The 27,796-nt window shown below is 42.7% G+C and overlaps 2 protein-coding genes across 7 annotated transcripts in view; one reads left to right on the top strand and one right to left on the bottom strand.

Moving 5' to 3' along the window:
• LOC128507330 (mitochondrial fission factor homolog B) overlaps positions 1–27,796 on the bottom strand; it is a 232,928-nt gene that overhangs the window by 69,225 nt on the left and 135,907 nt on the right. The window lies entirely within an intron of this gene.
• Positions 1–27,796, top strand: part of klf8 (Kruppel-like factor 8) — a 42,788-nt gene that overhangs the window by 3,659 nt on the left and 11,333 nt on the right. Inside the window, exons 1-3 of one of the 4 annotated variants that reach the window (XM_053478117.1) lie at positions 6,008–6,172; positions 15,599–15,703; positions 24,963–25,440. In XM_053478117.1, the coding sequence (XP_053334092.1) occupies positions 15,653–15,703; positions 24,963–25,440 (529 nt within the window). In that variant the 5' untranslated portion in view covers positions 6,008–6,172; positions 15,599–15,652. Of the gene's footprint in view, positions 1–6,007; positions 6,173–9,639; positions 9,659–15,161; positions 15,315–15,598; positions 15,704–24,962; positions 25,441–27,796 lie in introns of those variants that run through there. The other 3 variants (XM_053478118.1, XM_053478116.1, XM_053478114.1) reach the window with 3 other exon arrangements.

Genomic DNA, 27,796 nt, shown 5'->3' with positions numbered 1-27,796 from the left:
AGTAGAATGCATAATTTTATTGCTTGAAAATTATCGTTCTTTAACAGCGCACAAGGAAACAGCTGTACGTTTTTGGATGAAATGTTTTGCATTAAAATTCCTCAAGCTTTATGACAAACATTCTTGAATTATGACCCTCAAGAACCTTGTTAATAACATTTTCACAGACACGTTTGAGAGAAATTTGTTTAAAAACTTTGTCTTTGGTCACGAAATGTGCAAAATTGTTGTTTTGTCAAAATGACTTTTCTATCCAATAGTTTATAAATCATCAGCTAATAAATAGCCAGTAATGTACCAAAGACCATACATACATTTACTGACAATTCTGTAATGAGCTCGCTTACCGCTAATATCACATTTGTTTTCAATCCCACCTTCAGTTTTTCCGTTATTTCCAATTTTATTGATGAATACTCACTCATTCACACATCATCGATAACTCTTTATCCTGTATACAGGGCGGTGCGGAGGCGGTACTTGAACCCAGACCCTGGAGGTGTATGGCCACATTGCTAACCACTAAGCAACTTTGTGCTTGTTGATGAATAATTAAGTGCAAAAAAAAGACTTGTAGCTAGTTTTTGTTTCTTTACACAGTTAACATATGACACAACGTTACCAAAACTTCATATCCCCAAAAGAAACCGCAGATATTTTGTCAATCAACGCTAGTTAGTTGGCACGCCCTGACAATGACGTTTTAGCAGTTACAATAGCAGAGGGAAAAAAACAATTTCAAACTCAAAGTCAAATGATAAAGCAAACAATAAAGTTTTTTTCTTGGCTCAGGAAAAAAAAATCTCACCCATGCTTAACGCTAAATTACTGAGAAATTGAACATAGGACTTGTTGAGATGGCAGTCTGGATACGAGCTGCGATGTTGCATTTCAACTCTGCTAGTTGGTGTATTACTGATTGACGCGTGTCGTGACCTTGACGATGTCGTTAACATACAGTAAATGTTGCAGTTTTTGAAGCCGGTTATAGACATGGAGAGCACCGCTATCTGCAAGTGGAATTGTGGGTAATGTACGGAAGGTAAAAGCCGTTTTGTAATTCCATCACATAAATGAATCTCGCGACAGACTAACATCCGAATCACTCAGAGTAATAGTTTAGGTCACGCTTGTGGTTGTCAATGGCCAGCGCGTGCATGATTAGTAAATCAACCGTATTGCGATTGTAACCTGTACGGCTGCATTGTTGCGTCCTGACAAAAGACTACCAGCAGACGTTTCGCTTTACCTTCCTATTGTGTAGATCAGGGTAGCGCGCCATAACAACAGAAAATGCGTTTGTTTTTGTTCCTGTACTATGTGAGACACCTTTAGAAATGGATTCCTCAAGGGGTGGCACACACACACACAAACACACAAGTATGCAGGAGTGGATATGCTGCAGAAGGGCTTGACATTGGTGGAGTCAGTGAGGTGAACATATCGACGTGTTGTTATTGGAGGAAGCGCGAATGTTCCATCTTGGGTGTGCCAAACATCTGGTAATCATTAACAGCCCTGGACAAACTTTGGCCAAACTAGTTAAACACTCTGCGCCCGTTCTCCGGTCCCAGCCCTGGGGTGTAGTCGAGGAAGTATTGTACTGTAAAAGCATCACGGGTCAAAATGTCTAGTTATGAAGGGAGCGTCTGTTTTAGGCATCAAAAGACAGTTCGGGTCTGCCTCGGTACTAGAGACGACTGTTATTTTTAGGAGCAGGGTGTCTATAGCATGTTATCTCTGGGTGTGACCAAGGTTGTGTGTGTGTGTGTGTGTGTGTGTGTCCTTTCCCCTCCCATTAACGACGCAGAGCTCATCTGCACTCTGGAGTTCAATAAAGACGGCAGACCTTGGTTCAGTTCCCTGTTTGATACGGTTATGTCTGTCTGTTATGAAATTAACAAGCACTGACTTTTAGTGGGTTTCAGGGAGGAGTCCGGGTCGCAAATCTTAACACCCGAAACTTTTTTCTAAGTGTATATATAAGTGTATACAAATTAAATGATTTTCAAAATACTAGAGACGGGAATCCCCACGGAACCACCGATACAATGTTATCACGATACCCATGGGCCGATTCGATTTGAACTGCGATTCTGTAATTCTAAGTTTCCTGTAATGCAATTTTTTCAACAAATTGTAAACAAATTTATCAAATAATTCGCTCCTGCCTCACAGGATGTTGAACTGAGGGACAGGAGTAGCTCAATGGTTAAGGTGTTGGACTGCTGATTGCAAGGTCCCAGGTTCTAACCCTTAACGGCTCAGATGTGTAATGAGATAAAATGTAAGTAGCTCTAGATAAGGACGAAAAATGACAAATGTAAATGAACTGCCTGATAATGTGTGGATAGTTTAGAGCACACCACCTGTAGGATTATAAAGGAACGGCAACATTTTATCAACTCAAATACAAATTTAAATGAATTTTAATAAATTTTTTTTTTTTTTTTGAAATCGCATATTACAAGTATTATTATTATTATTATTATATATTTTTTATTAATAAATGTGGACCAGATTAGTACAGGTATCACATAGCATTTATGGTCGTAATGAAAATGGGAAATCAATGGGATAAAAACAAACAAACACAAAGATTGGGATCACATCTGCAGTAGGGGAAGTTTTTAAAAAACTTTAGTTTTATTATTCGTATTAATATTACTGTCTTTTCTAATATTCCGCTAATAATTGGCCATTTTTAGAATAAAACTGTATGATCTGAACACCTCAATAAGAACACCTCTGATTATCCATTCAGTAGGTAAATATTAGCCGTGCAAACACGTGATCTGATCGTTTCTGTCTTTTCGGGGATAAATATAGTCTCTCTCCACGTGTTTGCTTCACGTCGCGGGTAACGTTAGGTGACGTGACGAGTTTCCGTTAAGGCGAGAACTAACGACTCTCTCCCACGTGTCTTTACTTCAGGCTTTCAGACTCGCTGGCTGAGGAGGGGGCACTGAAGGGGAACGGCAATTTGCAAATGCATTTCCTTACATAAGAAAAAAATTCTATAAAGCTATACAAATAAAATTGCCTCGATTGACTCACCATTTCACACCAACCAATCAGAATACGAGTTCTCGTAATCAATCCTAACGCAGAAGGCGGGATTTATCAGGAAAAAGACATGCCTATTTCTAGCAGGGTCGTGACCTTCCTATAGTGAGCAGAACCAGTTCGCTCGTCTGACAAGATAAATATATTCTGATTAAAAGCTTTGTGCTTGTAAACACGCGTCTTATCAGATCAGCGTCCGCGTGAACAGTTAGACAGGAATCTCTAGTCAGGACGATTTGGATCCGATCGAAGGGAAATCCTCCAAAGGTCTACGGATGTCACCAGATTATATCCTAATCACGAGACTGGATGGTCGTCGTAATGAATAACCGAATCATGCGAGGTTGTAATTGCGCGTGGAATGAGTGACCTGATGTGCGACAGCTGTTCCCACAGAGCGCAGCTGTAACTCGAATGACGGGTTTATACTGCTCGTTACTGTCGCTATAGTAACCACTAGGAACGTCTACAGGGGAGAGTGTCCTTCTTTTTTTTTTTTTTCTTCTTTTTTTTTTTTATTAGAAGGGAAGGAGTCTCCAGTGACAAATGTTCAGAGGTACCAATGAACTTTGAACTCCTTGGAAAACGTGACCTAGTGGATCAGAACTCGCACAGAGGGTTGGGGGTTCGAATCCCACCTCCGAGCTCTGAGTTTGCAAGTTCTTCCTGTGCATGGTGCGTTTTGGGTTGGCTCATCATCCCAGGAGTTCCCGTTTTTGCCTTAGAACAGACTCGACCCGCACCGCGACCCTACACAGGATGAGCCACGTTTAGATACTTCTTTTAAATGATATATTTTTAAATGTTTTATTTTTTATATTAAAAAAATCATTATTTTAATAATGTCTTAATAAGTGCGGTTTAAGAGGAATGAAACGCTTTTCGCACGCCCTCTTTGACCTCTCCTTAAAAAACACGACCCCCCCCCCCCCCACAAATAAATAAATAAATATATTTATATACACCTTCCAGGCTTTTCACTCTTCACCTCACTCCAAAGCAGGTTGTACTTGTGCTTGTACAAAATCGTCTTTGCTGTAATTAACTGAAGAAAAAAAAAAAAAAGATATTCCTAAGAATTCCTGAAACAACACTTATTAGTAATCTGGTTTCATTTTTCCCTGGAACCGCCTCCCTCAGGGTGTTAAACCCCCTCCTAGGGACACAAGACTCCACATGCACCGAGCCTGATGTTGAGGTGAAAGCCTGCCTTAATCCCATCCTGGTGCAATTCTTGGGTGAATCTGTGGCTGGGAGAAGCTTAAAGATGCACAACGATTTAGAAATGAACACCGCACTGTTTGTTTATCGGTTTTGGTTCATGTTGGATTTTCTTCAGATAACTAGGCGGAGTTCGACTCGTGTCCTGTCGTGCGGTGCGATGCGATGCGTGCATGCTTTTAAGGAAGTGTGCTTGTTTGTTATTTTGTTTGTTTTTTTCTCCCCCCTCTCTTTTCCCCGGTAAAGGAATGCGTGCGTATCTTTCGTGCTCGGGTTCGAGGATATTGTCCGTGTCTCCCCCGGATCCGAGGCGATGTGACAGGACGATCCCCCACCGCTGCGGCACAATCATTAACCAGGGAAAGAATCTCGTCCCCATAGCAACCCCTGCAATTCTGCCAAACTGGCTGCAATGAAGAGGAGGGAAAAAAAAAAAAAAAGGGAGCGGAGGGGGTGGGGTGCTCAGGGGTGGAGAGGGTGTGTCTGCATGTGTGTGTGTGTGTGTGTGTGTGGAGGTGGGGGAAGGCTATTAATGTTAAATCTGCTCTGTTTGGAAGGCCAGTGGGTGATGTAGAATCTCATCCCAGGCTTGTGTATGTATGTATGCGTTTGTGTGTGTGTGTGTGTGTGTGAATGTTAATTTTATTCACAAGTGACGTGAGTCACAGCGTCAGCTCTGTCAGCGTCACCTCTTCTACTTCTTCTTCTTCTTCTTCTCTGTTGAACGCTCTTCCGTGGAAGTCTAGCAGGCCGAGTACTCAGGTATGCGCTTCGGGAATAAACAGTCTGTGGCCCTGCGCTGACATCACTAGTTCCTTCTCTCTCTCTCACACACCCTTGCTCGCTCGCCCACTCCCTCGCTCACTTGCTCTTCCTGTCTGGGGTGTTGATCATGCCTCAAAGCTCCCCGACAGGCTCGTGAAAAAGAAACCGATAACTCGAGTCTCGGCGACATCCTGATCGAAAAAGAAAGTTTTTTTTTTTTTTACTGTTCAACTGATTTTAATCAATTAGTCAGAGCTGATTCATATCATTTTTACTTTTTTAAAAACTGCCTTGTTCTACCAGGAAGCCTTACAAAACAAGTGGTGTGTGTGCGTGTATATATGTGTGTGTGTGAGGGAGGGGAGGCCTTGTGGGAAGTAGCAGCAGGCCTTTGCGTCAGCAGGGTGTGGTGAGATAAGCGCTCGCTGTCTCTGCCTCTGCTGTGGCGACTCTGCCAGCCATTTGGGAGACACTCCTAGGGGTGTGTGTGTGTATGTGTTTGTCCACATGCGTGTGTGTGTGTGTTAGGCTTTGTGTCTGTTGAACTCTTGAATCCCAGCTGTCATCTTGGGAACTGTTAAGCTCAGACTCGTGCCCGAGTGTTGACGTAATTTTACTGCAGAAGTGACAAGCGAAAGTACACTACAGCCATTCAGCCTCTCTCTCTCTCTCTCTCTCTCTCTTTTGTTTTTCCTAATCGTGCATAATCACGACTTCACATGCTGTATCCGTGACTCTAGACGTCCCCGTCCTGTCCATGCTCAAGTTTCGGATCGGATCGGGTGCGAGACTCGCGTTCAGGTGCTTATCCGTTCCGGACCTGTTCTCGCGGAGGTCACGGCTGGGTCTCTCGCTCTCGCGCTCTGCTGATGAGGAAGCAGTGTGTATCGGGGAGGACGTTACGCTAGGTGTATCTGTATCCCGCGTTCAGGGTAAGAGAGAGAAGTATGTGACATTAGGTGAAGCCGTAACATCTTGAAGCGGTCAGGGAGAAGTGAAAGCGGGCAGATGGAGAAGCGGCGAGTTCTGTTTAAGGCTACGACTGTGGGAACGTCGCACTCGGACAATAGCAAGCACTGTACGCTTGGGATGATTGGAAACGCAAACCACCGGTGTAAAGGTTCGAGGTTTCTTTTTTAAAACCATCAAGATGATTTCCATTTTTTTTGTAAAATGGAATTAATAACCCAGGGTAATCCTGATTCATTATCTATACCACTTATTCCCAGAGAACTGCATCGGGGTACAACCTGCATGAGATGCCAATCCATAGCATGGCACAAGAGCACACACACATTTTCTCTCTCTCTCATTCTCCAAGCATGAGGAGAACATGCAAATGTGGAACTCGAACCCTCAAAACTGTAGCCCACCAGAGGACTATGTGTTGAATGGTTAGCGCTGTGGCCTGGCACCTTGAGGGTTCTCACGTGATTGGTGGGTTTCCACAAGGTACTCTGGTTTCCTTCAACAGTCCAAAGACATGCAGATGAGGCTAATTGGTGTTCCCAAATTCTCCAAATATCTCCATGTGCTGGCTTGGCACCCTGTCCAGGGTGTACCCCTTTTAGTACCCCGAGTGCCCTGAGATGGAACTAGTGCTGATGACCTAAAAAGAGACAGGAAAGCAAACTTTTCCACCAAGTCCTGTAGTAAAGGGTGTCTGCTGTGTGTTCGGGAGCTTTGTGGTCACAGAACCAGTTGAGATATCTTAACTCCTTAACTTGATCCTGCAGTTTACCACTTTTTGTTTGCAGCCTCCATCATTCGTATTTTTGTGGCTAAAACCCAGAAGAGCTGATTTTGATGGTGCATTTTCACCTGAATCCCTGACTGGCATCTTTAATAAGCATCTAATGGCAGCGAAGTACAATATACAGTGTGTTGATTGATTTTATTTCATGTTAATGACCTCGTATTCTTTATAAACTGTGACCGAAAACCCAGAATCCCTGCGAACCCGAAGAGCGTGTAAGATGGGGGAAGAGGGCAGGAAGTCGAGGCGCAGTTGGTTAATAATACGTTATAGTCCATCGTTTTTGGGAGGAAACCGGAGTACCCTGAGGGAAACCCAGCATGCACGGGCAGAAGATGCACAAACCCTATGATTCGAACCCCCAACCACGGAGGTACAGTATGAGATGACCGTGGTACCCCTAAAACAATTCTTAATTAGACACACATCGAGCTTGTCCGATCTCATAATATAACAAATATAAGAACTTTATTAGATATCGTCTCGGCGTCATGTGGTGTAGAGATCGCCGAACTCCCGAAGAAGGAGGAGGACGTGTTGAGTTAAAACATTACGAAATGTTTATAAAGGTCCAAAAACATTGGCTTGTACCTTTAAGGGAGTAATGCAGAAATCTAGAGGGAGAGTCCTTGCTCTACAACCTTCCTCTCTCTCGCTCTCTCTGTGTGTGTTACTATTGCTTATGTATCACCCTATCTTTCTTTCCCCCTCCCTCCCTCCCTCTCTTTTTTTCTCTCTCACACACCCCACACAGCTGTGTGACCTTACATGTGTATCCTCTCTCTTTCTCTCTCTCTCTCTCTCTCTTTCTCCCACTCTGTCTCCCCCTCCCCACTCTTTCCTCATTCCCTCGAACCGCCACGTTGTGTCCACAGAGGGACACAGTGACAGCACTGACCGGTACAAAGAACAAGATGTGCCCCAGGGCCCAGCACACTGCATTAAACTTGCACTGTCCTGACATACGCAAACATACATACATACATACATGCATGCACACACACACACACACACACACACGCATATATGCAAAACCCCTTTTTAACACATCCACGCTCTGCTTAAATCTTAATCGCAAACGTAAGTAAACACAATCCTGTAACAATAGCTGCTTAACAATAGTTGCTTACGACTTCCCTTTAAGCCAGACGTCTCCGTGCACCCTATTAGCCCATGTCCCTTGTTGGAGAAGCAGCCCTGGAGAAAGACTGCAATGACAAAAATAAGTTTACTTGTCACTCAGCGGCGTCATGGAGGTCAGTTCACGTTTCAGTCACAGGGTTTTTGCTAAGATTATCGCCGGATTTGGACTGGAGCAGGGTGCGAGTATCCTACGTGTGATCTGATACATGCATGCAGTCATGTGTATGGATGGAGGTTTAGCATCAGGAGAACAAAAATAACAAGCGTGTGAATCAGTGTTGATGAGTTTTAAAAGATTTTAGCGTTTCATATCAAGGATGGACCGATCACGCACTTGTATCTGGCTTTTGCTTCCAAAATGTGACTTTGATGCCCCGCCCATTCAACCCAACCTTAGTTATTTTAAAGGTCCCGTGTTGTACTATTTCTTTAACAGGTCTCAGAGCCTCCCCAAGGTGTGTGTGTGTGTGTGTCTGTGTGTGTTACTTGCCAATGTTAACATACCTCATAAATAATGAATTTTTATACGATGCCTTAACTCGCTCTCAGAGTCGAACAGCAAAGCCGAGAAACATGCCCAAAGGAGGGGCTCTTCTTATATGAGGTCACACTAGTATGAAAATCGAATTGTTTTGTTTAACCATTGCCAATACCAAAATGAATAAACAAACAAACAAAAAGAACAATTGAAAAAACAGGATTTATTTATGATTTCTTTTCATATATACACACGTGCACACACACTTAATAGAGTCCTGATTGTCTGAACATGACAAAAAAAAAATCATTTTACATTCTAGGTGCCCTTTAAATAGATTAAAATACATAAGACGAGTTAACAGGAATGGATTATGGGAAAGGATTATCCATCTCATTCAACTGGATGGAAATTTCGTTCCACTTGGTTCATCCTAATCCCACTGAAGTTGAACCTTTTCTTGCTCCAGTTGATCTGTAAGTTGGACTATTAGCAGATTATTACGCTGCGCTTAAACATATCCGAGGCCACGGGAACATTCTGCCAAATTTAACCTTCCTGGACCCGGCCAGGAGTTTCCACGAGTCTCGGTTTCTGAAGGTTATTCCTGACAGCTGTACAGCGGAGCTCCAGGGTAGCTGCAGTGAGTCTGCTGAATGTTTTTGCGGTGCTCGTCGGTGCACTTTGGGCTTCCTCATCATCAGTATCTCTACAGCACTCACCACCCCCCCCACTGGCATTGATTGGAGAAAGGTTGAATTGTTGACCCTCGAACTGGTCCCACCCTTTGTGTCAAAGCTGTCATTCATGCTCTCTCGCTCTCTCTCTCTCCCTCTTTCCCATGATCGCCATACCATCCCACCCCGTCCCACCCCACCCAGCCCCAACGTCCAGATGGTGGTGCATGTAAAGGGCAACTCTTGTTCTTTTTGCTTCGATTCTCATTGGAGAAAACGGGAAACCAGGTAAAATAAAGGGGGTAAACGTCTGCTCAGTTGCCTGCGCTGCAACTCCACCCCCCCTGAACCCAGCATACCCCCCCCCCCCCCCGAACCCAGCATATATCCCCCCCCCCCCCTTCTAGGGGGGTGGGTCGACTAAGGCCCCATGCCAGGGTGAAGCGCGCTCACTCTCCAGCTCAGGTTACTTGATTGTGCAATGTGCTGCCTTGAACGCAGACAAATTCAGCGGCCTTACGGTTGACAAGTTGACGCCCTTGGCCTCACGTGGTGAGTTTAGCTTTCGTTTTGTTTTGTTTTGTTTTTTCCCCTCTCTAGCAAATGGACTGGAACAACTTTACAAAAGTACAAACATCGGTTCATGAAGGTTGTTGGTTTGGTTTTTCAAAGTTGACGTTCTTGTAGGAAAGTAGCAAAAAGATTGAGCACTTCTTAACCCAATTGGTGCCCCAGATATACCTCAGGTTGGGCAATGGGAAAGACATACCTCTAATAACCGAGAAAGAACAAAATAACCGTGCGAAATTATTATAAAGGTTTTCAGGTTTTGATAAACAAGAAGATACGCCTTCCTCGAGTCCAGCTTCTCTTTATACTTTTGGCAGATGGGTTTATTTACAGTGCCTTACATGTGAAGCAGGATACGATCCAAACGTTGTGTTAAACAGCTGAGAGATAAAGGTCTTGCTCAAGGGCACAGCTGTGACTCTCTGGCTGTCCATGGATTGGAAATTACCGGCTTTCGATCTCCACTAAACCGCTGACCTCCCACCGCCTCGAAGTGGCCAGGTTTATAGTCGGTTAAGTTTTTGTTTTATATATATATATTTTTTATGGTGAATGAGGGGTTATTAGATTGATTTCCCACTGTTTTAAGGCCATGTTGCTGTTTGGAATTGACAGGATACAACATTCAGGACTACTGATGTATAAAACACACATCAACTGATGTGAGGTATGGCTCAATAAGAAATTCATGATCACATATATTGGGTAAAAATGTTAAACATATTTATTGTGAGTGGCATATTTACCTAAAGTCCCATTTGCATAAGTCTTACAAACCGTGCAGTCAAACGCACCCTTCAGTTCAGCCATTTATGGAAAACCCAAGGTTCCTAAAAATTCCATTTGGTTGGTGCTTGGTAGGCGGTACAGTGGTGTAGTGGTTAGCACTGCGCCTTGCACCTCCAGGGTCTGGGTTCGACTCCTGGCCAGGCTTGATTTCTGTCTCTGTGTGCATGGAGTTTGCATGTTCTTCCTGTGCTTCGTAGGTTTCCTTCGGGTACTCCAGTTTCCTCCCGCAGTCCAAGGACCTGCAGATTAGGCTAATTGGCATTCCCAAATTGCCCGTAGTGTGTGTATGTGTGTGTACCCTGTGATGGATTGGCACCCTGTCCAGGGTGTACCCTGCCTTGTGCCCTTGGCCTGCTGGGATAGGCTCCAGGTCCCCACGACCCTGAATACAGGATAAAACGGTATAGAAGATGAGTGAGTGAGTGGTGCTTTGGTAAGGTGGTCCAACTAGTCCTTCTGAGTGATGCGTGGAGCCAAATGGTGATGTAAAATAAAACAAAAAAAACAGAACCATTACAAGGTTCTACAACATTATGAGAAGATATACTTATTATTGCTGGAAACATACAGGCTTTAAAAGCAGATAGAGTACCGATATGTGTGTATAAAATGTAGTTCTGTTCCATACAGTATATGTAACTTTTGAACAACACCAGGCAAAGGGCACTTTCTTCGAGGCACCATTTGTAAAATATTTCAAGTAATGCTTGTTTTTTTTCTATCAGACTTAGAAGGACGCCGTCCTGTCAGGTGCTCTGGGTGGGTCGGGATTAAAAGTGTTTCAGAGTGGTGTCCAGGAAACTCAACTAACTGCTGGGAGGTCGTTCAGAGCTTCCACGAGGAACGCCTGGAAAAACTGACTGACTAATCCTTTGAACCGAGGAAGAAAATATTCATTTATTAAGAAGACTTTTACTAGTTCTAAAGTCTTCCATCATGATGTTGAAGATGTAACGTCTAGCACTTAGGATTTGTATTTCCTGTCTTAACATTTGGCATGCGTGAATTACTGATAAAATGTATTATGTATGTAAATATGTGACCGTTTTAGTTTTAGGTTTGGTGTTGTGAAGCGCGGGCTTTGCACTTCTTCTTTGTTATGACATGCTGTAGATTCTTTAGAACCCTAATTGTAGTCTTTATTGGCTCTCGGGTTGAGTTTAGCTATTGGCAAAGTGTCAACTGAACGACAAATCGATAGCGCTGTATGTAATTAGACATTACATTGCAGTGAAAGTAATGGAAGTCATTTGTAGTCGTTGCTTTGCGGGCGTGTTGTGAATTTAGCATCGTGTGGAATTTTAGCAAGTTCTTCCTCCTCGCCTGATTCTATAGCTTGCGGGAACCAAAGAGCAAAAGGGTGTTTTGTCGATCCTGATTTTTGTACTGCCATGCTGAATCCTGAATAACATCCAAAACCAAACGCGTTACAGATAATGAACAGGTTTTATTATAAGTTCATCAGTGCGATTTAAGATAAATGGCTTTCAACACTTACTCTCTCACAATCATTCTCTGTAGAGCTCATCCTGTACAGGGTCGCTGGGACCTGGAGCCTTTCCAAGTGGACTCAGAGCAGGAGACTCTCTGTATGGGGTACCAATCCATCACAGGGTACACAAGCTCATACACACTGAGGAATTTGGAAGCGCCAATTAGCTTAATCTGCATGTCTTTGGAGAACATCGCAAACTCTAAATTTTATTTCAAGAAGAAATAAAAGACATTTTTTTAAAATTTATTTTTCGATCCATGTTTTGGCACAAAAGTTTGGACCTACTTTTCCAGATTGCTTAATAAAAACTTGTAAATCACAGCATGGTTTCATTTTCACGATCAATTACTGTTCGTCAGACCTGTTTTAAGACTTTCTGAAGAACTGCACTTGTTGACGTAATGATCTCTAATTAAAATTAATCATTGAAAGATTTTAATTATTTGGAAGACAGGATAGCATGGTCACCAGGTTTAAGGAGAGTGAAGCCTAGCCGTGTGGTCGGAAACTGTTTGTAGCAAAGGATGATTAATGAAAGATCTCAGCTAGGTGGTGGATTTATTTTTTCGTTCCATATAGTACATTTTCATATAAAGTGAACAGTCATAACACGAACTCATTAATGCTGATTATCAATTATATAGCAGTAAACTGATGACAGAATGTTGAGAACCAAACACCAGCCCATAAGGTCTGATCCCACATAAAAGCCAATGCAGCTCAAATCACTGGGAAAGTGCCAGTGCCAGCTGGCTATGATAGAAACGCACCAGAACACCCAGTGAAACAGAGCGTGCTGCACAAGGAGCTCAAAGCTGCTGACCCCGCCTTCAAATTCCCCAGATCACAATCCGATCAAGCACTCATGGTATGTGCTGTCCGATCTACAGAGGCCCCACCCTGCCACGTAGAACCCCCAAATGATCCGCTGCCAATGTTTTGGAGCCAGATGCCACAGCACACCACAGAGGTCTGTTGGAGGTTTCCAGGTGGTTTTATTGGTAATGTTTTTAATATTATGGCTGACCGGTGTATGATTCAGTTTGGAGCCATACTGTCCACATGGCTGATGTTTTTAATAATCTGCATTCCAATGATCTAGAGCTGTGCGATTAGATCAATGTCGCAATTTGATCAAACTTTTGTCGAACGATTAAATTCATCGACTCGATTCGCAATTTTAAAAATGATTGAGGTAAACTTCCACATGTTAACTGATCTAAAATTGACCTTGAAAGTCTTTTAAAACATACTTGACCATTTGCAGCAAAAGGAAACCATTACATAAGATCCGACCTTGCTTGCTAAATACTCTTGTTTTGCAAGATTATCACTGCTTCTTCTTCTTCTTCTTCTTATGCTTCGAGTTTGGGAGCGCCGGTGCGTTCATGTCACCTATTAAACTGGCGGGGTGCCACTGTTGGACCCTTTAGCAAGGTCCTTCATCCCAAAGTGCTCAGATACAATTGGGCGTCAAGTTGCCAACCCGACCCTGTAAGGAACTGCTACCCAAATGACGGATATATCTCCATTAACCAACTGCCTGATGTGCCGGATGGCACAATAAAGGAGTCTTTCACCTTTACCTGGACTGTGAACAGAAAATTGAATGGGAAGAGGAAGTGACATTTTAAATGATCAACAGCACGAGTTACACAGCATTTCAATGCATATTAAATATTTTAATGCATTTTGAATACTTCAAGGCAGCACGGTAGCACCGTCACCTTGCACCTCAGGGTCCCGGTTCAATTCCCCCGTGGGTCCCACATTGCAAAGACATGCAGATTAGGTTAATTGATATTCCCAAATTACCCGGTGTGTGTGTGTGTGATGGATTCGCTCCCCATCCAGGGTGTACCCTGCCTCATGCCCCAAGTCTCCTGGGATTGGCTCCAGGCCCTTCCGCGACCCTGTATGTAGGTAAAAGCGGTATCTAGCAATATCTATAATAAATGTAGCTACTTGAGACAAATCGGACAATAAAAATAATTGCTATCAAATCAAAACAAAAATCGTAATGTCCGCATCGGCTCACAACCCCATTAAGTCAAGTGTACATCGATTAGATGTTAACGAACGGAAATCATTCTCCACCTACTGTGGTGGAAATCCGAGAGGATGGAGTGGGCGGGACTTCCCGGTGGTGTCAGTTAATATCGGATCCTTTCGCGACACTCGCACAAATCAGTGTGGATTCATTACTTGATTACTAGAGCTCCTGGAGAGAATAATAAACCTGCTCTTTTGTCATAGTTTTGATTGATACATTCATGTATTTGGGCAGGTCCGGTCTTATTATAAACCGATCTAGTACAATCCGAGTACTGGATATCGGATATAACGGCGGTGTAATATCGTAGCCATGCCTTGTGGCTACAGGCATTGATTTGAATTAAAGTCTGCAACCATATATGTTTGCATGCAGTTCATTCTATCTGTAGGAAGGAATGAGAGGGGGCCCGGGGGTGGGTGTGGTAAGAGAGTAGAGCGCTGCTATCCCAGGCAGTCGTTCGTACCCAGGCTGCATTGGGGTGCGGGGCTGTGGCCGTGTGGGTGTTACAGAGTTGAATCCATGACCTAGATTGTGCTCGCTCTCTCTCTCTCTAATCCCTTTCATGGCCATTCTGCACACCAAGCCCCTCCCTGCTGTGTAACTTCCTGCTGGGGAGTAGAGTCACACCCACCCCACCCCTCTTTTTTTTTTTTTTTTTTTTTTTTAATTCCTTAAGTTACTCACAGTGCAAGTTCCCCAGGGAGCTTTAACACACACACACACACACACACATACAGGCTATTTCAATCACAGATACGCGCACTCGCTCAGGAATAGGTTAATCTCAGGAGAAATACTCTTCTCATTCTCTCTCAAACTTTTACACTTCTGCACTCGGCTAATAAACGTCTACGTGTACTGTAAATGTTTACGTTAAGCATTTTTTAAATTAATGCCTTAATATAAATAACGAGTATACATGCATGCTTTTTTTTCCCCGTGTGTGTGTGTGTGAGGTCAGAATGAGGACCACATGGTGTGCAGCCACACCCTGACTGATTAGTGACCACACCTCTGTGTGGAATCTGCTGCAGTCACATGACCCCCAAGCATCCGGCCCATATCTAAGCATTACCACATTGTGCTCTCTCTCTCTCTCTCTCTCTCGTGCTCGGTCCTCTAAAAGAACAGGGTGTGACTGACTGAGCTGCGAGAGGGAGGCTACTCTCTAGGAGCTCTCACTACTCCTCCCTGCTCCTGTTTTGCTTTCAGTCTTTTTCTTTCCATCTCAAGGGCAGTAATGTTTTCATTTCATCTCTTTAAACCCGAAGTTCTAGGTTCAGCTCAGATAGCTTAAGGTAACATGTCACATGTTTGTGTTCTCTTCTTCAGCCTTTCCGCATCCTTTTTTTCCTTCTCTTCACATGATCATGTTTCTCATGGGTGTGTTGGATTTGTATTTCTATCCAAATCTCTCTGTTTTTTTTTTTTTTTTTTGCATCTGTATTGCAACTTCTTTCTTTTTCTTGGATCGAGTTGATCTCATCAGCATCGTTTATGCTGCTTTGCTTTGTACCTTTTAATCGAGCGTCCTGCTATTTGTTCTGGCGGTCATGTGACTAAACCTGCTTTTGCCTTTCAGTGCAAGCCGAATCCTGAGAAATCCAACGCTGCTACCTCAGAGTCCTCCGAGGAGATGCCATCCATACAGATCAAGCCTGAGCCAGAGGAGGTGGAGTGCACGGTGGTGAGTGGCCTTTGTGGGGTTTTGTGTGTATGTGTATTGGGGGGGTTGGGTAAGTGGGCGGAGATTGATTGGGGGTGAAAGAGGTGTGGCTTGGATGTTGTTAAGGATAAACTCAACGTCTTGAGTTCTTCACTTAAGGATTAGCAGTCAGAGACATTTTAAAGGCAAATGATGTCACATGTATGCTGGGGCAGGACTCGCGCTGCCCCATGCATGGTGGATCAGCATGGGCTGCTTTTTGTTTATTTATTTATTTATTTATTTATTTATTTATAAACCATACCATTAACAACATAAATTAAGACACCTAATTAGCTGACGAGCTAAGAAAGAAAAAACTAACACCCATAAATTAACAGACAAAATTAAAAGACAACATAAGGTTTATGTACAACAACTTGACACAATGCAATACTCATCTAATACATTGATGACTTTGTTTCGTTCACAATTGAAGATCCTGTAGTTTAATATTTCTTTAAATACCTTCTTTAACACAGCACAGTTTTTTTGTACCTGTTTTTATGTGTTAATGCTCAAGCTAAAATGCCTCTCCCATAATGCATTGCTTCATACTTCAACCTCCATCTGTTTCACTCCTCTTCCAAACGCTCCGTTTTAGTGTCCGTGCAAATGCGTCACTCCTGAGCCGCGTCTCTCCAGAGAACCTCAAAGCTGTGCGGCGGCGGGGGGAGGGGCTTGTCTTATATGAGGTCACATTTGAAGAAAGCAAAATTGACAGAAACCAGGATTTCTGTTTTTTTTTTTTGTTTTGTTTTTTTATTTTGTTTGTTTGACCACACATACTGGAGATTCATCTAAATGTAAATGTAATTTTTTTTAAATAGTACATTTTAGGTATATCAGCATACATGCCCTTTGATGTTGATGAAACTGTGGCACAGCAGGTTTTGATGATCAGGATAAAGTGTGAGCGTGTCCATGGTGTACAGAACCAATTCCGTGTTGAGTTATGAAGCAAAGATTCGATTGGCAGAGGCAAAGGAGGATTATGGGATGGATAATACAAGGGGCGTTTGTTAGAAATGCGTGTGCACCATGGTGACCTTGTTTCTCGTGCAAAGGCTAAGAACGAAAACGTGCCAATATAATTTGTGAGCTAGTTTCAGCACGGTGTGTTTTTTTTTTTAGATTTTTGCTGAAACCTGGCAACCCTGATTAGTGCTAATAGCTCTTCTGGAAGCACACCTGCTGAGCCTAACGCCAAAATCTGTTCGAACGAATTGTACGGCCCTTATGGACGTAAAGCATCTAAATATTAGCACGATGTGAGATGGCGCCGTCTCGCATCCCAGGGCTTTATGGAGTGAAAATTTTATCAACTTACACACACAAACACTTTTTTTAAAATGGTTTTTTCGTTTTTTTTTTTTTTTTTTTTGTGTGTGTGTGTTTCAGAACAGCTTCAGCTTCCTCTTTGTCTTCCTCCCTCAATACCTTTCCATTTCTATCCCTCTTTATCTGTTCGTTCCAAGTCTCGCCCAGGCCCTAATAGGATATATCGAGGGAGGCTTCCGTTCTGCCGTAGTCATGGCAACCGGGCTCTGGCGGGAGTTGGAAAGGCTGTGATGTAGCCACCCCTCCTTTTGTACACACACATTCACACACACACACACACACACTCCTGACGCTATCCCACCCCCTCACAACACTCCCACTCCTACACACTCCACTCCTTTAGCCATGAGGTACACACTGAAGATTATATACCTGCAGGGGAACACACACACACACACGCACACGCACACGTCCTTGTGTGCACTCATCTTAAAGCTAACAGGGGCATTCATGCACAACACATGCTCCACACCCTTTTTACTACTATTTGCCTCCTTTGCACACACACACACGCTTTAAATGTTTGCTTATATAAAGCAGATAAATACGCCCAAGTCCTTCGCTTTATGCCGCAGATCATAACACTGTCTCCAGAGGCTTGTACAGTGGACACTATGCATGATGAGTGCATCGCGTCATGCGCTTCCTCGCTTACCCCGACACGCCCATCGCTCTGGAACAGGGTCAATCGGGATCACATGACCTTTTCCCATCAGCCCAAAGTCCAGTTTTTATGCTCCCTAGAAAACTGCTTTATGGACACACAGCTGTTTAGTCTCAATCCTGTGTTCTTATCACACTGTGTGTGTGTGTGTGTGTGTGTCTGGAAATGCTCTGTCTTTCACTATTAAACATACTGTAGCTCCACAACTTCGTCTCCCATCCGGAGACGTCTTGGACAGTTTTGCCTCCGCTCCAGTCTTTTGGACGCAGGACAATAATTCGACCCTTCTTGAAAGCCGACTTTTTTTTTACCGGCCCGGCAGTGTGAGATACCGGAAGTGTACGTCAATTCCATCCTGCATGATTTAGATTGTTAGACGAACCTTATCAGTTACAAATAAAATATATAAGACTTTATGAGAGATGTTATGAATTGTACGTGCAATGTTGGGTAATTAATCTGAACAAGATGTTTTTAGATTGATATATACTTTATTTATTCCAAGGGAAATGCCAAAGATTATATATTTTTTATGTTATGATCAACCAGTTTATGTTTTAACGTTCACATCTTTGGTTTCTTCCTGATTTGCTTGTATTTTTTTTTTTTTTTTTTGCCTTTTTGGCATCATTTTACATAACCGTACTCTCGTTTTTTTTTCTTGTCCCTTTTTTGACATATTTGTCGTGCTAAAGTAAAGTTGATTCTGATAATGGATCTCAGTCTTAAACGTCTTTTGTGGTGAGATGTCGTAATAAGCCCTTTTAGTTTTCATTGAGGTTTTAATGTTTCATTTTCAGTTTAGTTTAAATTACAACGCCTTTGATCATAGTTGATAGACTACAGGTTACAGTAAGTCTTTGTCACATAAACATTACTGCATTGTGAAATACTTAAGAAGTTAGGATCAGAGGGCGGAGTCAGCCATCATATTTCACCCCTGGAGCAGGAGGTGGGGTTTAAACACTAACCTTGTGATCAGTGACTCACTATAGTATGAGGGGTGTTCAAGTCAAACCGGGACCTGTGATGAACATCCGAACCGTGCAGACGTTTTAACGAAGACCGTACGGTACGTCCGTGAACGATGATCCTGGTCGAGGTGGTTCGGAACCCACTGCAGTCGTTCCCTTGAACATTCGTGTCTGATCCTTGACTCCGTGATCTTGTCGTCAACTTTCGGAAGAGACACATCTGTCTGTGTGAACTGCATACACGATCATTCCCCAACACCACTCGTGCATTACAGGAACTTTACTGGGAGTTATTGCCACATCACCAGTACAGTCCTTGTTGACCTTATTCAAGGAGTTCCTGGCAGGCCAGCGTTTCAGACAGGCAGTCCGATCATGACCCCAGCAGACTGAGAAAACCGTCCTACACTGATGGCATCCAAGCACTAGTGGGATGAGTGCATTAGTGATTTTACTCTTCTGTTATTCTGTACAGCCAAAAGTCCCGGTTTGACTTGAACTCCCCTTACAGTCGTGTTAATAGTTTTATTCTGTATGATTTCTTTTTGCTTTGTCTTTATTTCCTACTGAACACTTATGAGAACTTTTTAGGACGATTCTGTTCTTTTGTTAAACTAACGACTGCATTATTACAACGATCTCCGCTTGGTACAGAACCTGATGACTCTTAAGACTGGATGGAGTATGGAGTGAGATCCACTGCAGTGTGACAAAGTGTCAGTGTCTTGCTGTGTTGTTAAAGGGTGCGGCTAACTACCACTCCCTCTGCGAGCCTCTGCCTGGCATTAATAATCTCCCTCAGCAGCCGCACCCTTCATCCCTCCCTGCCCCCTCCAGTTTATCATCCCTATCTCTCCTCACACTCTGGCACATCACATGGCAAACTGACTAATGGGCGACCCCACCCAGGAGACGGAGGCCAGTGCAGACGAACGCTACATTTACACATCTGGTGTCTGACGCCGCCGTAAGATTGACTTTGGACTGTGATTGAGGGATGGATGGAGTGAAACTGCTTTAGTGGAGCTGAGCAACAGGGAAGGGTTTGGCATTGCTCATGGAATGAAGGAGATACCAAGAAAAATAAACCATCATTCAACAAGCTGTACTGATATTGATAGAGTACCGGAATTTGTTCATTATCTTTCAGGGAGTCAGAACGTTCTATCTATGTTTGTTCATCATATTCGAATCGAAAATCTTTAAAAGCGAATTGTGAGATAGTGACGTATTAAATAAATGAGTTTTACTAATTACTTCAAATCTAAAGGTGTTTATTCTTCTTTTATTGAACAGATTCATTATAGCAGAGAAGCGTTTATCTTCCTCAGTCTGTAGCGTATGTTTAGAAAAACTTGGAAAAGAATTTGTGCTCAATTTTTGACCCAAAAGAAAAAAAAAAGTTTTGCACAAACTTCCTTACAAAATGAATCGAAATTGCAATATGGCATGTGCAGTTCTTTAATCGCGTGAGGCTGCAGTTTATTACAGGAATTTATGTAGAGTTTGTCAATAATTTAAGTATGAATTTTCTTATAATATTAAGATGATAAACATCAGCAAACATCCTCATACTAAGATAATTTGTCCAGTTATTTGCTGTTGGCTTAGATCAAAACATTTGAATATAAAATGCCATGTTCAATAGTTACATATCCAAGTTTAAATCATAATCGCAAAATGCGGCATTGGGATTTTTTCTTTCTTTTTTCTTTCTTTTTCTTTTTTTCTTTCGTTTAGCAAATTGTGCCGCCCTACATGTAAGCATTTCACTGCATATCGTCGTGTGTATGACGGTGTGTGTGACAAATAGAATTTCAATTTGAATAAAATTTAATTTACAGAAAGTGATTATTTAATGGTCTTTATACAAGTTTTATAAAGTAAATACGGTGTTTGTCACTGTTGACATGAAGAGACAAATTATTATAAACTTTGAATTTTAAAAAATTGTTTTACTTTAAGTACACGCGGCCAAGTTGACATTTTACACTTTGGATGTAAATCGGCGGAATTTGAAGTTGTGCCAAACATTAAAAGGTGATGCGAGTCAAAAAAACAACTAAATGAATATATTTTTTAATTTCTATAAATAATAATAATAATAATAAAAAAAATAAATAAATGGCCTCATAAGTAAAAAAAAAAAAGATATATTAAATGATAAACACTTTATTTTAAACATGAATATTAAACAGTAAAACAAAAACAAAATAAACCAAAAAAAACAAGCAAACGCTGGGCAGCACGGTGGCGTAGTGGTTAACGCTATCGCCTTGGACCTCCAGGCTCTGGGGTGGGCTTGTCGGGGTTCTTCCCTGATTTACTGTAGAGGATCATAAATGGTTCGCAATTCCTTTTTCAATATCGTAAGATGAATTTGTTCATAAGATGGATAAGAAGCTTATTTATTTATTTATACATACATACATGCATACATACACACATATTTATCAAATATTTTTAGAAATGCTTTCACTATGAAGATCGGTGTGGGTTTGTTCTTTAACGACGAATAAATTAAACCAGGGCCGTTCAAGTCATAGCGGGACTGTAGATAATTAAAACCTCCCTTTATTCTTCTATATAATCCCCTGCTGCACTAATGCACTTATTCCAGCGTTTCATCAGTGCTCGGATAAAAGTTTTCTCAGCAGTTTCCGGAGCCATGATTGAAAACGCTGGCCTCCCAGGATCTCCTTTGACCTGAACACCCATCATACTTTGTAAAACCTTATCCTCAGGGCTATGTTTAAAAGTAGCATTAATAAAGCACTAGACTGTATATAGATACACACCAGGACATGCTCCGTGTCAGCAGCGGAGAGTCTATTCTGGTTTGGACGGATTTGGCTCTGCAGCTCGCACACAGTCGAGACGTATATACGCTTTAACGCTGCCTTAAGGCGCACGACACATTTCAGTTTCCTACAGCTGGATGAGTTTAGTTTTATTTGCCCCAACCGTGAGTGTGAGTTTATCTTCCTGATTGTGAAAAATCCCTCAGTAAACTGACCTTCTCTAAAAACACTGCCCCGGTTACAGACCCTCTGACCTCCACCGGCTTTAATATGGACGTACGGTGGGATTTGGTAGAGGAGGACAACAGGATTATGCTCACTTCGATTAGCTGGAGGTCGTGACCCCACGTGAGGTTGCTCGGTTTGCGAAGAGGGCGTTTGAACACAACCGCCGCTGGTTCCTCGAGGATATCAAGTCTGTAGTGAAACTGGACTGAAAATGAAGATAAAAATGTTTTTTATTAAAAAAAGATTTTTTGTTAGCATGACGGCCATGATGCTAAAGCTTGGGTGTCGCACATCGTTTATAATCTACGATTAAAAGGTTTGGGAAACGCTGTGGCAGGTGGTGCTGGGAGACCAGGCCACGCCCCCTAAATAGCGTATACACAGTGATTTAAAAAAAAAACAGGAGTCAAATAGGGCGTGGGAATTTTTTTTTATAAAAAGTGAGATTCTAAAAGATAATGGATGTAATATACAGTATGTCTTACATAGTCCTGGTATTAGTGCTTAGTATTAGTACAGAGTATACTACTACAACTAACAATAATAATAATAATAATAATAACTATTACTGTTACTAAAGAACTAAAAACATTATTATAAGAGGAAAAAAATACAATTTAGGAGATGTAAGATCATGTTAGCTTGTAATTAAGTAATTAAAAAATATATGAAAAAAGTCAATAAATTTAATACATAGATAATTGGGTGAGATAAGTGATGTGACAATATAACAAAAATATCAGATCATGATCCTGTGATATATATATATATATATATATATATATATATATATATATATATATATATAATTTATTTAATCAGCTACTTTTGTATCTGTTTGTAAATAACCATATCTTTTATATATCTTATATATAATAAATAACATTGCAAAAAATAAATAAATAAATATATATATATATATATATATATATTTTTTTTTGCAATGTTATTTATTTATTAATTTTTAAATTATATATAAAAATACTGAATGACTTTGAACATAATTATGCAGACATGATAAACATATAAAAATTTTACAAAATTGGTACAGCATATACGTAATATGGTGCCTAAGACTTTTGCACAGTACTGTGCGTGTGTGTTTATATATATATAAAATGCCATCATGTTGCTGCAAGGGAGCCTGGGTGGGATGCCACCTCGTTACAGGCTGCACACACTTACACACCCAATCCATCCATTACAGGCAGTTTGAAAACACCAATCAGCGTACAGTGTGTGTCTTTGAACTATAGGAGGGAACTGGAATACCCTGAGAAAACCTGGCAAACACAGGGAGGAGAACGCACATAAAAACGGCGATGAGATTCGAACCCCCAACCCTTGAGTTGACATAAGAGCACCAGTTGTGTTCTTTTTTTTTTTTTTTTTTTTTTTTTACATTTTTTAAATTATAAAGATGTGTATCGATATTTTTGGATTAGCACGGAGGCCTCACGTCTACAGGGTCAAGGGTTGGATTGTTTGGGTCTGTGTGTGTGCATGGAGTCTGCATGTTCTCCCCATGCTTGGTGGGTTTCCTCTGAGTGCTCCGGCTTCTTCCAACAGTCCAAAGACATGCAAGTCTTCTGGGATTAGGCTCCAGGCTCCCGCGACCCTGCGCAACAGGATAAGCGGTATAAAAGATGAATAAATGAAGACGAATGAAGTTGAGAAACACTGGAATGTTCCTTAAACACTTAATGAAATGATGAACATTGATAAAGCTCTCTCTCACATGCTTACTCTCGCTCTCTCTCGCGCTCTCCCTCTCTCTCTCTCTCTCCACTGCAGTCAGTAGTATGAGCTTGGCACTAACTGAGCGAGCTCTGGATGAGAACATCACTCTCTCTCTCTCTCTCCTCTTGGCAGCCCGTGCCTTGCTTGACACTCCACTGGACGCTGGAGAACGTTCAAGCTGCATTCTGCACTCGTTCGTTCTCTGCACTTTCACGCACACTTCCAACATTTTCACTCCTTCCTCCCTCCCTCCCTTTTTCCCTCCAGGAGCGGTGAATTCTCCTCTGCCGGTACTTTTCTGTCTTATCTCGTCGCTCACATCAGCTTGTCTCACGTCCGGCGACAGCTATTGAAACGTTCTCGATTAGCGTCACGCACGGCGAGCTGATAACGAGGACGCTTATCGATGCGTTCGTTCTTTTTTCTTTCTTTTTTTTCCCCTCAACTCCTAGATGGAGTGGAGGAAGGGTGGAGATGGAAAGCGGGGTGAGGTGACAGGGTGGAGGAACATAGTGAATAAAAAAATAAATAAAAAAAATCGGGAGGGCGGGAACGCGGGAGCCAAGGCGGAAAAATGACTCAGCTGATACCTCCTAGTTTCCATGGTAACCGAAGGCCTTTCCCACCCACTCCTTTTTTTTTTTTTTTTTTATTCTCTCCTCTCTGTGCCTACTCGTTCACTCCTTTTTGTCACGTTTTTTCCCTCCTGGCACCTAGCCTCAACCTCATGGCCTCTTTATCTCCAGGCCGCCTGTGAGGGGAATTAAACAGATCGAGTTCTTTGTTATTCAGTTTCAGAGTCTTGCCCTGGAGTTCCGTCGCTGTTCGCTTGCGCCTCCATGACACACACTGTTTACTTTCATTCACGATGCGTGAACTGAGGCTGTGTACGAAGCCGGTGTGTGTGTGTGAGACATCTTTAATGAAACCAGAGTGTTATTTGGGTTAAATTTTATACTTAAATTGAAAAGATCTGGAAAACTCTTCAACTCCACTTCCTCTGAATACGTTGACGCGAAAAACTATAGCCCCCCACTGAGTTAGACAGAATGTGTGTGTGTGTGTGGTGCTGGAAAGATGCCAGGGTTCAGGCCGGCTCCTCTGCAGCGTTGAGGCCCCATCAGGACGACCATTGTTCCAGAACTGGAAGAGTTCTACTTCTCTTCTCTTCTTGGCTTTTCTTCAAGCTATCTTGATTTTGTTTCTTCTATCGCTTTTTGTTTTTCGTCTCTTTCAAGTCTTCTTATCAATCTTCATCTCTTCCTCCTTGTCTTCTTTATCTCTCGCTCTCTTCCCCCCCCCTCGTCATCTTCCCCAGCTCTACTCTCCCTCCCTGTCCTTGTCGTCTTCTCTTTTGCCCTACAATTTGCCCTCTGTTATCTTTATCTCACTTCTCTTCTTCTTCTGCTTTTTTGGTTCTATTCCTGTTCTGCTTTTTGTTTCTTTGTTTCCACACTGACTTTTTTCCTCTCTCTCTCTCTCTCTCTCTGCAGAAGCAAGAGCCTGAGGACGATTGCCCAGAGCCGACGGACCTGAAGCTGAAGTCCTCTCCTCCTCCCCTCTGCGTCATCAGCACCCACCTGCCAGACGCCGACCAGACCGAACCCGTGGACCTCTCCCTCAACAAACCCCGTCCCTCGCTACCGATCACCGCCACACCTGCCGTGACACCGGTTAACCCTGCCCCGGCGATGGGCAGCATCGGCACCAGCGCCACCCTCCCGGCCGTCCTGGCGTCCTCGGGCTCCATTTTGGCCTCGGCTCAGGGCGTCGGAGGACAACAGATCCTGCATGTCATCCACACCATCCCCTCAGTGAACGTTTCGGGCAAAGTGGGCCAGCTGCAGACCATCCCCGTAGTGGTTCAGTCGCTGCCTGTTGTCTATACGACCATGCCTGCGGACGGTGTGCCCGCCGCCGCCGCCATCACCGTACCCCTTATTGGCACAGACGGCCGCTCCGAAGGGTCAGGTGAGGACAACGCCTTATCTGTGTTTCCTCTCTTTCACTCCTCGAGCCGATGTTTTATTTAGCGTGGTGTACGGTTGCTGAGGTGTCGGGTGGCTTATAGCATTCATGTCTTAAGCAGAGAATTAAGGATCTAGTGCTCTACGCCTGGTCTAACACCAACACAGTGTGTGTACAGTATGTTTTACTGGTTCGGGAACTTTTTACACCGTCACTGTGTGTACACCAGCCGATCGTTAATTGAGAATTTTTCCTAGCCGTCCGCAAATACAGGTATTAATGTTAAATAATAAGTGTTGCTGTGGATCCTAAGCCTTATCCCGGAAACAATCGAGACAGGAAAACACTCTGAATACAACACTCAACCCAATCCATTCACCAGTATGTTTTTGGTTTTTTTTGGAAAGTGGGAGGAAACCGGAGAACCCGGATAAAACCCATGAATCGTAACCTCAGGATTGAACCGAGGACCCTGAATGTGTAAACCAGCACCTCTACATGCTTTCCCAGCATCCTCTATGCTGCTAGCTTATTCATTAGGTTGATTTTATTATTTTTTACAGGAGCATGGTGCTAGTAAAAAGTAATTAAATAAGGCTAATAAACCAAGTAGCTTTTTATTGTTGAAATAGTTTCGGGAGATCTTCCTGTTAAGCCGAGGGCGAGCTTGAAATCTAGGTGTCTTTATTAGATTTCTTAGAAAGCATCAAACACCCTGGTCATGTTCCTCAAACTGTCCCTGAACCATTTATGTAGTGTTTTTCACGGCGCATTATGCTGCCGAAAGAGACCATTGCCATCAGGGAGCGCCATTTTCAAGGGGTACTTGGTCGGCACCAGTGTTTAAGGAGGTGCTACGTGTCAAAGCAACATCTGCATGAATGGTTTCCCAACAGAACATCGTCCCGAGCTTCACACTGCCTCTTCCTCACCACGCCCGTGTCCACATGATGTGAAAGGAAATGCTATTCATCAGAACCAGGCCACCTTCTTCTATTGCTCCAGTTCTGATGCCGACGTGTCCATCGTAGGACTTTCTGGTGGAGGACACAAGACGGTCAGCATGGGTGTCATGATTAAAGTGGACAAACTATGATGCGTTCTTTCTATCAGAACCAGGATTCAGTTTTTTTAGTAGTTTGAGCGACAGTAGCTCCTTTATTAGATCAGACTATATGGGCCAGACTTGGCTTCCTGCGGTCACCCATAACCCTGTCGCTGGTTCACAAGTTTTCTCTCCTTTCGGAGCACTTTTGCTAGGCCCCGACCTCTGCAGACCGGAAACATCCCACAAGACCCCATGGTTTGGAGATCACAGTCTGGTCCTTGTCAGTCATGTCTTTTACACTCGCCCATTTTTCCTTCTTCCAGCACATCGACTTTGAGACCTTCTGTTTATTTGTTGCCTGATACACCCCCATGGCAGATGCCATTGTAACCCATCAGATGATCAATGCTTTGATGTTTAAATGTTATAGCTGATCTGTCTCTTTATAGAACTTCCTGGTTAAATGGATTGGACTCTAATGATTCCCCTTTTTTCATCCAGCAATGGTTTGTTCTGCCTCAGGCCGTTTTTTTCTTCTTCTCTTTTTCTCCTCTTGTCCTTTTGACTTCACAGCTCTCCACTTCACTCTGCCAAAAAGGAAATGAAGCCTAATAATGAAAACTAAGACAAGGATGGGAAATGAAAGAGGAAGCCACGGCGTGATGTACACTGGGGGGTGAAATTAGGGGCATTTTGCTGGATTCTGCACAAAGATAATGGCTTGAAAAATCGTTCCCAAAGATCAGGACGTTTTATTTATTTATTTCTTTTCCTTTTTTTTTTTCTCTTTTTTTTTTTCTCTCCTTTTTTTTTTTTTTTAACTGGTCTGCCCGGATCCACACTCTGCAAGCTGTGCAAAATGTCAAGGTTTGAACTAACGCACTTGCTTTAGGGGAATTATAGTTTTTGGGTGGGGTATTTAAATGTTTTTTTTTTTTTGGTAATAAAGTTGCTTATTAAGAAGGTTAGTTTTACTTACTAATTCCACTCTGTGGAAACACACAGATTAAAACGGCACCCGCACACCCACACAGTTATTGAGCAGAATAATATTGGGATGCTTTGGGAGAAGACTGGGGCTGGCCGGGACTTTTTATTCCCGAACAATTCCCTCTTTGATTGCGAGCCAAACCTTGTGAAGAGCGCTCTGTTCTGTTCCTCCAACGAGGGGGTTAAAAACTGCCCCAAAGAGGGATCCGCCCACGTGCTGCTGAGCCACACCTCTTTTTAATAAGGAGTTTGAGGTTAATTTACGATCTCTCCATCTTTCCATCTTTTCTGGCCGCGCCCAAAGAGCAGCCTGCATACCAT

This window comes from Clarias gariepinus, chromosome 19 (assembly GCF_024256425.1).
Source record: "Clarias gariepinus isolate MV-2021 ecotype Netherlands chromosome 19, CGAR_prim_01v2, whole genome shotgun sequence".
Classification (NCBI taxonomy): Eukaryota; Metazoa; Chordata; class Actinopteri; order Siluriformes; family Clariidae; genus Clarias; species Clarias gariepinus.
Note: the sequence above shows the minus strand (reverse complement) of the source record. Positions and strands in the feature narration are given on the sequence as shown.